This window comes from Megalops cyprinoides, chromosome 21, assembly GCF_013368585.1.
Source record: "Megalops cyprinoides isolate fMegCyp1 chromosome 21, fMegCyp1.pri, whole genome shotgun sequence".
NCBI classification, from domain to species: domain Eukaryota; kingdom Metazoa; phylum Chordata; class Actinopteri; order Elopiformes; family Megalopidae; genus Megalops; species Megalops cyprinoides.
Genome location: NC_050603.1, coordinates 4,095,975 through 4,106,929, shown reverse-complemented (window position 1 = coordinate 4,106,929; position 10,955 = coordinate 4,095,975). Strand labels below are relative to the sequence as shown.

At 47.1% G+C, this 10,955-nt stretch overlaps 1 protein-coding gene across 1 annotated transcript; it reads right to left on the bottom strand.

Annotated features, from left to right (window-relative positions):
- Positions 1–847: 847 nt before the first annotated feature.
- Positions 848–8,565, bottom strand: rfx5 (regulatory factor X, 5). The gene is made up of 10 exons (XM_036516102.1): positions 8,532–8,565; positions 6,446–6,611; positions 5,989–6,022; positions 5,412–5,494; positions 4,934–5,056; positions 4,463–4,579; positions 3,861–3,939; positions 3,043–3,241; positions 2,452–2,546; positions 848–1,987 (listed from the first exon to the last, which is right to left on the bottom strand). Exons 2-10 carry the CDS (start codon positions 6,553–6,555, stop codon positions 848–850), a joined length of 1,980 nt encoding a protein of 659 aa, XP_036371995.1. The 5' UTR covers positions 6,556–6,611; positions 8,532–8,565.
- Between the last annotated feature and the right edge of the window lie 2,390 nt (positions 8,566–10,955).

The following is a 10,955-nucleotide window of genomic DNA, read 5'->3' as shown; positions in this document are numbered from 1 at the left end:
GGTGACGATCAAGAGAAGACGATGACATGAATCTGATGGGCTAAAGCGTTGCTGGAAGGAAAACCCACAGACACCATGGTCCAGGGCCAGAGCTTGAATTGGGGTTACATTTTATCATTCACATCAGACAAAACAAAGAAATAAATAGGATAAGTGCTGACCCCTCCTTCACAGTTGTTTCTGATCTGACAGGCTGGTTTAGTTATGTTGTTTCCATATGGAAAAAAAATCCATTTTTTTCCTGATTCCAGCGCTACAGCCAAAAACGTGGCATAATGAGCCGGTCTGGATCCAGCTCTACAGAGAAAAAAGGTTAAAAATGAGCCAGCCTGGTTCCAGCTCTAAAGTTGAAAAGGGTTATAATGAGCCAGCCTGGTTCCAGTTCTATATGGGAAAGGGGTACAAAACACATGAAATCTGAACCCGTACAGCCCCCTACTATCAGGAGTACTAATTATGCTCATCGGAGCAAAGCTGCCAACCTCTCATTGCTTACATTTACTACAGAAAAACATGCAGGAACTGCAGAGAGCCGAAGCGCCTCCTTTGTTATCAGGGGAAGCAGTGACAGAGCTGACGGCTTAGCCACCGTCAGCTTTCGCCTGCCAGGGATGTTGGTGATTTGGCTTCATCGATCCAGTTGGCTGCGTCCGGGGGCGCCAATCACAGATTTCCACCAATCGGTGTGGGGGAAGGGAGGGGTTAAGGCCACTCCCCCTTCCTGAGAGGGACAGGAGGGTAGCAGGAGGGCGATGCTGGATCCAGGGAACTGAGAGGCGCTCGGGGGTGTTTCCTGATCTCTGCTGGAGTCTGAGACAGGGGGGCGGAGACCCGGGGGGGGCCGGGGCTAGGGGGTGTTCCCCTGGGCATCGGGGTGGGGGCACTCGGGGAGCGTGGGCTCAGAGAGGGAGTCCACAGGGGTGAGAATAATCTCTACCTCGTCCTCCTTCCCCTCCAGCAAGGTGGAGAGGGTGGAGGGCGGGGTCTCGGTGTCGGGTTTTGCCTCCCTGGCCACCGGGGCCCTCCTGATGACCTCCACCGTGGCACTGCCCCCCTCCCAGCTCAGGCTCCCGGCCTTGGCCACCTGCCCCGGGCCCTGGAGCAGGAGGACGGGCTGGGGGGGGTCCTGCTGGGGCCGGCCGTCCCCGCTGGTCCCTGGACGGTAGCACTGCACCACCACGCTCTTCTGCCCCTGGGCGGAATCAGCGGCAGCCACGCCCCCCACATCCAGGATGGGCGGAGCCTCCAGGGCAGAGGGCAGGGCTCCCAGCACCCGGATTTGCTGGTCCTGGATGACGATCTCCATGACCTCGCGTGGGGGTGGAGCCTGCTGGGAGGCGGAGGAAGAGGAGGAAGAGGAGGACGGCAGAGCTTTCTGAATCACCCCCCCGGTGACGGGGGTTTGGACGTGGCCCGCAGGGGGAGGGGGCTGTCCCGTCTCCTCCGGGCGTGGCTTCCTGGGCCGTCCCCGTTTCCTCTTCAGGGGCGGCCCCCCAGGAGGCAGGACAGCGTCGGCGGACGGGTGCTCCGGGGTGCGTTTCGGGGCCGCCCGGGTTCTCTGCAGCACCCCGGGTGTGGGGGCGGGCGGGGCCACGGTGATGGGCGGAGCCACACTGACGGGTGGGGCCACACTGACAGGTGGGGCCTTCTCCCTGTCGGGGTACGACAGGCTCACCCCGGAGGGCAGGATCATGTTGAAGACGGGGAGAGCGCCCCCTGGCTGCTGGGACAGGGCTGCCATGGTGATGGGCAGGGTGACCTTCACCGCCCCCGTGTCTTTGGGCGCCAGCGTAGGGGGCGAGGAGCGGACAGAGAGCTGGGGTTTCTCCGGGATGGATCCGCGGGGCAGCAGCTGGGGGTAGCGCTTCATCACCGCCTCCACCTGCAGGTCACGACCCCCTGACCGTCCTCCGTCCGCCCCCTTCGCCGGCTTCTCGCCGTGCGGCGGTTTCCCTGGCGACGTCTGCTCCCCTCTGTCTCTGTCCTTCTGCATTAAACACAGATTCAGCATTCACTGCTACTTACAGCACTTACACAACGTATCGGCAGCTACTCACTTTGGGTACTGGGTTTTCTTATGAAACTGCAAGCATTTTAATTTTCTAAAATGAAGAGTGGCACTCTCTGAAATCTCCTTAGAAAATGCTCAGTCCCAGATTCTGTTAAAGTGTGATGGTTGATAACAAAAAACCTACAGGAAATGTCTTTATTCAACAACTACAGTAAAAAGGTCTGTTAACTCACAGGAGGGCTTGAATAGTGCTATGCTCACGCTCACTGATCTGGGAGTGTTGTTAGCCTGGTCTCACCCTGTTGGTCATTCAACTTGAATGAATACACTTCTGCTCCCTTGTACTGGAAGCCTCTCTGGATAACAGCGTCTGCTAAATGAATGTAATGTAATGTAATGTCTGCTAAGACATAAAAGTTTTAATTCACTTCATACAGTACCTTGCTTTCAGCGCCGCCTCCCTCCCCATCTGGGCCTCCCCCTTTGGGCGGGGCCGTACTCCTCTTGACAGGCTTGTGGGGCTTTGGGGGCCCTCCTGCAGAGGTGGGGGGCAAAATGAGTCACAGAGACAATGCAAGACATCCTACTTACACTCTGTATCTGGCGCTGGCTGTGTTTAAGGGGTATAACACTGCAAGAAGCTGTGCAGATTCACTGAGTTCTGGGATCAGTGGATTCAGTGAGAGGGACAAACCTGGGAAATTCACTGAACTTTCGACGACATTTTTCTGAAGAAGACCTTACCGCAGGTTTGTATGTTAATTAAACCCTTACGTTAAACCCTAAATATGCTGAAGAACCCGCTTAATAACCCTGCTTAATTACCTCAAATATGGCTGTAAAGCAAGCCAAGTTTCAAGCCCAGGTTCCTGTTGCCTGGATTAATGGCCGAACCAGACATGAACAGGATTCATTTGTGTTGGGGGTCCACTGAACAGACCCTTAACTGCAAAAAAAATGCTTTTGGGATTGTGCTGCATAGATCTGACACGGGGGGTTGGGGGGTTGGGGGGTGGGTGGGGGGGACACACCTGCCAGCGCAGCGGAGGTGACAAGCTCAGCCTGGCTGCAGCGGGGGTTAACGATGTGCTCCTGCACCAGGAAGCGGGCAATCTCCACCACCGTGTCGAAGGAGCGCTTGAGGATCTTCTGTGCCCAGTCGCAGATTAGCTCGCAGGCCGCCTCCGTCACCTCCTGCTTGTAGGTCTGCACCAGCTCCGTCAGCTCCGACTGGGCAGGGAGACAGGGGCGGGGCATCTCCGGGTCAGAGCTCTCTGATTCGCTCACCTTTAATCACACTTACCAAGGCTGAAGCATCAGTTCTGGTTTTGTTTTCTCAGTTTGTTTTTTTAATGTTGTTCACTACAGTCATTAACTACAATTTCGCTGGATGTGTGAAGAGTTTTTCAGATGAGCCCTGTCAGGGATATTGATCTGATATGTACTTGCTGTTAGATCTTAAAATAATTACTTTCCCTGGGAATCATTAACACCAAAAAATGATCATGGTTTAAGGGCACCTTTGCTCTAATAAACTGAATGCTGAAGTAGGGATGGGAATACTGTGCTTTTGGAGGTGCCAATCCAGAACAACTTCCAAAACTACTTACAGTCTGGCCTACATAAACCCTTGTATTTCATCCTTTTCTGTCTGCTTATACAGGCTATCATTTCTAGGGAAAGAGTCTCCGCCTTATTAAGTTAAAATAATGGTGAAATGAACCCCAAAATAAATAAGAAGGACTCAGGGTAAGGGATACAAGAAAGTCCACCAAGAACAGCTAACTAACACCAGCCAATCAGATAAAGTGATAAAAATGTGACCCCCACTCAGCAGATGCAGACGTACCGGGTCGTTCTTCAGGTCCAGGTTGGGCAGCAGGGGCATGTTGAGGACGCTCTTTCTGCGGATTCCACTGTAGCAGTACGTGCCGACAGCGGAGTTAAGGAGACGCACAGGTAATACCTGCTCCCTTGTCCAACAGTAAAAATGAATCCATAAAAATAGCTACAGCTTGAATATATACAGACTGCATGGAATGTAATGATTCAGGCTGCAGGGCTACTGACATTGATTCTACAAGTAGAAACCTCTTGCTATTGACCTCTCCTGAAATGAGAGGTCAATAGCAAATCTCCCCTGAAACCAGTAACTGACTGTGACTTCATCAAATCAAAGCTTGCAACCACCTAACAATGACCACGCAAAACCTGACTGTTCAGAGCTAACAGGCCTCTGGCTCACAGGGCAGCATCAGCATCACTGTGGCTGTGCAGTAACTGAGAGGTGAGCCAGGATTTAACCCCTGCCCCAGTGCACAAAACATCCTGCGACATCCTTAAAGTATGGACCAATCAAAGGGCTTCTTGCTGCATTCCCTCACTGACTGCAGCAGAGGAGTGGGAGAGTCAGACTGTGGTGGACCTTGAAAAGGGGGGGTGAAAGGATATTTGGACTGGCCCCTCCCACCCAGCCTGCGGGCTTTGATGTTGGGGAAGATGTCGCGGATGATCTTGCCGAAGTTGGCGGCGCTCAGCGGGCGGTACTGAAGGTTGTCACAGTATCTCCTTGAGGCAGACGTGAGGGGACACCAAAGAGAAGCTGGCTGAAATATCCTTGACAGTGTAAATGAGTTCATCCAAACACAGCAAAAGTGAGGTATCAACCGTCTTTAACAAGACGGGGGACACTCTACTAGAGCAAACACCTGAGAAGTCGGCACGCATTCCCGGAGTAATGTCTATTCTATGGCTGATTACAGGACTTAGTGTTCAATGTATCCTCAGATAACCCAGCTCACACACACAACTGTACAATAGCCCTTTGTTGGAAAGGCTGAGCTTGGCATCACAGAGTGCTGTGTGAAAGAGGCCGCAGAAGGGCAGTCGCTGTGCGGACAGCGGCTGCCTCCTCCTGCTTACCTGTAGGCTTCGTAGACGTCCTGCTTGGGCAGGCAGGTGTCGGCGTGCTCCTCCAGGTGACTGCGGATCCAGCTACAGGCGTGAAGCTGGTCAGCTGTGTTGAAGGAGCAGGAATCGCCGCCGCTGTACGACAAGACAACAAAATAGAACTGGTCACAGAGCAGCCCGGAGGCTTATACTGGCTACCCCTGACCCTGACTGCACCAGTTCAGAGATCAACAGTCACTCAGAAGTTTAACCTACAATTCTCCGTTGAAACACACACATTTTAATTCACTGCAATGCAAACACAGCACTTGATCTTCAAACTATCCCTGTGCTTAATCACACCCATTGAGCTAACGAAGCCAGAACATCTGTCCATCCACATCCGAAACGTGCAGTAACATTGTTTGACCACTAGAGGTCAAAGATGAGTCAAAAGGAAGGTGTGGTATCTGCGACTGCGCTTGCTCCATAGGTCAGGTAAGTGCTTTACCTCTTTTCAGCTGTCCCAGGCCCTGGGGGCAGCTGCAGATACAGATACAACTTGTCACTGTCGGAGAAGCGCTGGACCTCTTGCTACCAAAACAAAGGATCAGTGTGTGAGATGAGAGCCCACAAAAGAAGAATATCTGTTTGGTTAATCGTCTGGTGACTTGAACAGCCCATGACATTGCCTACGAGATCACTAGCTAATACTTACAGTGCGATTACTTGAATCGGTATTCAAACGCTTGTTAATTAAACAACAGAAATAAAACACAGAGTTCTTTTCTGTGCCGCTTATATTCACAAAAGCAGATCTTAAAAACCCAGCGTATAATAACATAATTTGTTTATGATATTAATCTTCCTGCCTGAAAGTGTGGGTAAATGCAGATTTCCTCGCAGTGAGTCATTGTTTACGCAGAGCTGGAGTTTCACACTGTGCTCGGGGAAAACTAGAGTGCTACTATTTGAGTATCGAATCCCTGGAGCTGCAGAACACTCAAAAATCAAACAAATCTCAAAGCACATCCCAAATTACACACTCAGTACAGATGGGCTCTCAGCACATACAAATGGAAACTCACCAAGATGAAATCCACTTTGCCCTGTATGTTCTTACTGCAAAAAAACAACAAAAGGACACCACAAATACATCAGAAGATCAAGTGACACATGCAAGACCTGTAAATGGAAAAATTATAATTGTTAATATATGCAGTATATATTCTATATAGTGTATATCTTGTCGTAAATATCGTAAAATATTCCATATACTTTAAATGTCATACATTAAAGTGAAGCACATTTAAATTAATTACATGTGTGAGTTTTGTTTATACGCACACACATACTTCGTATGTGTATACTGTTTTATGAACAGGCAGTGGGAGGCGTGAGAGCCCTGGTCTAGGGAAATAAGAGCTGAAAGAAAGAATAAAAGATACAGGAAAGAGTCTCTCCAGGGGGCACAACGCAGAAGCCCTGGTCTGAGCTGCAGACAGGGCTGGAGTGGAGCAGGCTCAGGCGGAGATGGGGTCTTACGAGATGTTGGTCTTCAGCTTCTGTAGCAGCATGCTGGGCTCCGTTCCGCCTTCCCCGGGGTCCAGACCGCCCCGACCGGGGGTCGCTGCTTTTGAGCCGTCTTCCGCCATGGCTTCCTCTCGCTGCCGTGGCAACCCGCATCCGGGGACCCACTGGGAATCTAGGGCTGGGAGAAATTTAAAAAAAAAAAAAGAATAAAATCTCTTCTTATACCATCTTGTTTGTTTCCCACTGAGGGTTACCTGAGAACAGGGCTGGTAGTGGGAAGGCAACAGGCTGCACAGACTGATGTGGAACCGGAAACGGTCATTTCAGACCCTGCTAAGCACAAAGTGAGACTCATTTCATGAACAGGCTTGAAAGAAACACCTTTACTGAATACATCAGTGAGCCGAACTGAAATCTTGCCAGATGAAGGGAGACCAGTCATGCAAAGGTCATAGAAGTGACTTTCATGCTTCATGGAAATAGCTTAATTTAAATGCCTCCTCACTCAGTGGTCTGCATGCACATACACAACACTGCCAAAATCATTTCTACTGTTATAATAATTAATAATAGTTGTTCTTATAATCCAGATCAGCCATGTTTTTATTACTGAGGCAACCCTGGTAAATTAAGGTTATATTGGAGTATCTCAATTTAATTCAGGATAAATGCTGTTTGAGTATGCCTGCGTAACAGCAGAACCCCGTTTGGGATTCAACCCCACAACCTAAAGGCTACAGCCCCCTTTAAATGGTTACAACTATGCCTATAGAGTACCACTCAACTAGAAAAGGGCATTTCTTTGACTGTCAATACAAGAATTTGTGGATTCCTTACGCTATTATTCAATCAATCAATTATTCATCCATTTATTCCTGGTTAATCTAGTTGTCTGATTAACATTGGAGATTCTTTTTCAACTGGCAGGTATTAAGTTATCAATGCCAACACACAGTATACTGATACAAGTGGAAACTGATCAAGTCCAACGTCAGAAGTTTCTGTGTGGGTTTTGTAACGACCAAATCTACGGGACGAAATACCTAGGCGTACTGAACCAAAATATTATGCCTCAAGGAATATTTGTTGACTTGTAGGAAGTGAAGTTAATGGCCTTAAATCCTGCCGCAAACAAACGCTATCAAGGTCAGTGAAACACCCTGGGAGAGTGTGGCGCAAGTTCCCCCCTCGTCATAATATTCAATGAAACAAGAGTGACTGCGGACACTCCCACTACGGCACGGTACTTCCAATGTCTGACCGATTTTTAAGAGACAGAAAGCGACAGGCGACATATCCGACGTCCGATTCCATACAGATCCGATAATACATATACCTCGACATTAAAGTTTTCCATTAAATTGGGCGCAACTTATCAGCTGGTTAGCTAGACGATGACGGTAACGAGTTGCTGGCAGCTCCCACCTCAAAGCTCCGTCTGTGACAGACCCCGCTACAGTATCCAGTCTAGCTAGCCAGCTAACTCGGCATGTCCGTACCTTAAACCAGCCATTTCTACAAATCCAAACACATAACCGACCTTTACGGACAACTCATTTGTACTATTTTCTATAAGAATCTAGCTTGTCAGGGGTTTAAATTGTGCTTGCGATCGGTTTTACATGCTTAACTTTTTTGCATGTTCTGACTGGCGCAGTGCATGCTACGGTCATGCGCTTACAATTTGCATACTTCCCGCTTTCTTGGGTTATTCTACCGCACACTTGCGGGTGTCAGACCCAGACTGCTGCAAGCCAGTTTATTAGCCAGCACCATGACAATACTATCCAAATTCATAAACGCGCGTGTAGAGACCGCCTATTTAGTTAGGCTTCATTAGCACAACACGGTAGAATTACACTGTTGCAAGCTAGCTAGCAACACGCATGTAGCATACTGTATCTGAATATCTTACTATGGTAACGTTAGCCAGCTAGCCGGCTAGCGAATTAGCTAGCTAAGGTACGTCCTAATTTTTAAAGAAGAACATTTAAAGTTATCTAACTGCATGCTCGAAAACGACTCATATAATATATGTTTATACCCATTTTGAGCAATGTTGTTACAGTATTAATTTTATAAAAGAAAAAGAAAGTACCTGACTCAAAGATACGGCAAAAATCCCCTTTCAGATTTTTTTTTATGATTGGACAACTATGTCGCATCTGCCTGACTACAAAGCATACGTCAATTCTGATTGGGGGACTGCTTTCGTTCTGCCCAGATACAGAGTGAGCGCTTAATTTCATTGGTTAAACTGCTTTATTTTCTCGCGAAGGTTTATTGCGATAGGAGCTGTCTTGCAGATCTGCCCGGTAACAAGGTTCATGAATCTTCTTGAAGTCTGCCTAGCAACAGAGATATGATTGGTGGGTTTTATATGGCAAGATTCTTCGTCTACCGAGTGAGGGAAAATAAAGGGAGTCTCGGGCGACTGTCGACTGTTTATGGCTGCGCATAACCACTCATCGCAATATGATGTACTTCGACAGATAGCAGAAAACAGATTGGTATGTTGTGTAACCATGTAATATACAGATCACTTGTTCCTCGTAGCCAGAACTGTACATTGATGCTCGTAAGCAGTCAAATTACATGGAAAGGCAGTTCTGGGCGTATGTAAAAATTATTAGAAATAGGCACCTGTTAGGATTCACTGAACACTTCTTGATGAAATTTCAGGAGAGTTTCTGAGTAGGAGACATACAGATAATAAAAAAAAATCACTTTTGACAGGTGGCTAAATGCTAGCTTTTGGTTAAAAAAGAGGATTGTTTATGTATGACTGAATAAGTATACAGAATAATATGGTTCAATAAACAATGATGTATCTGTGTCAAATATGTTGCATAACTATTAATTTTTAAATGGAAAAACTGGTAAATTTCATAAATAGGGACACACCCAAACAGTTCAGTAAAGTCAATACTATTCACAGTATTGACTTTTCTGTTCTGTTCTGTGTCAGCATTTAATTCAAAGTACTGTACATATACAGATACAGTGCACCCTAATTAATTAGAATTGATAAAAAACATAAACCTTTGATAGAAGATATTACAAACACTGTTAGATCAGAAACACATCAAATTGGGAATCTTGTAAGGGGGTTGTACTATATCAGTATTACCGGGTGAACCTGCTCACTCCATTCTTGAGGAACTGCCAGGTTTTCTTTTCCTGCAACTCCAGCACAACCCTTTGGAGTAGGAGGACTTTTGTTCTTGGCCCTCCACCTATAGCTGCCAGCTCAAGCATCTCAACCTTCACCTAAGTGAGGAGGTTGTAAAGATCCTCACTGTCTGGCTGCTCCATCCGCTCCTGAACCAGCAGCCTGTAACACGGAGAGCACAGGGGCTTCAGCCTTCCACCGCACAGCTCACTGACATAACAGTATGCAGTGCTTATCTAGTTAAGGTCACATTTCTACAACTGTGCTTATGTCCTCTTCATGACCACATTTGAGCTCCTCTGTACATATAGAACATACAAACACAACATCAAGATCCTAAATTTTCAGTCTTATTTATAATACCATAAGTGTATAAAGGCAATCTTTCTATTAGTAGTGTCTAGATTGCTACTTACTGTAGTAGAACCTCTTCCATCTGCCGGTTTGCCTCCTTCATGAACGTGTTCGCCTGCTGTGTGGATTTCAGCAGTTTATCCAAGACCTGATTGCTTTTGGTCACAGTCCTCCTGATGGGTCTTGGTTTGTTCTGGGGCAAAAATGGTGACATTTTAGATACAAGACCAATGAAATGAATGAAAATTACTAGTTGATGAGAAAATGTTTAGTTTACCGTACCTTCCTTCAGCCAGTTATCTTCAGCCACGAGTTTCTCCTTAAGTGCCTGTTGTTTTGCATTGGCTACCTTCATCTGTGTCAGAAAATGCATTGGTGAAACTCCACATTTCACTTTTGGGTCTATACACTTGTGTCTTTTGGTAAGATTACTAAAAGCTGAAACAGCATCCTGTGATACCAGGCAGATGTGATTCTAGTAGCTGGATTTGCTCACTTGCAGGCCTCTTTGGCATGTTCTCCCTCTTTCTAAAAGGCCTGTATGGTTTTTGCACAGGCCTGGACCACTTCATTGGTGTTAACCTCCTTTTCCTTCCAAATTTTCACCTTCTGGTCCGACTTGCTACAATACAAAGACTCCATCCCCATTACAACTTTTAAACCTCAGTTACATCCCTTAGTTATACAAGATAAAAGACATTCCTGCACTCAAAAGGCTTCAGAACTGTGTGCTGTTCTCAGATCAGCTTTGGTGGGTGCTCATCACAATCTCTTGGGACCTCTAATGACCAGCGTTACCACCTTTAACAGACTGCTCATTCAGCAGTATACTTACTGGTAAATTTGTTGAGGTCTGATATCTTTATCAGAGCTTGAAAAATGTCCAGAGACATTTTGGCATTTTTCTCTTTCAGCTGCTTTTCTTTTATTAAAGGATTACATGTACATTACATTTATTCATTCAGCAGACGCTTTTATCCAAAGTAACTTACAAGT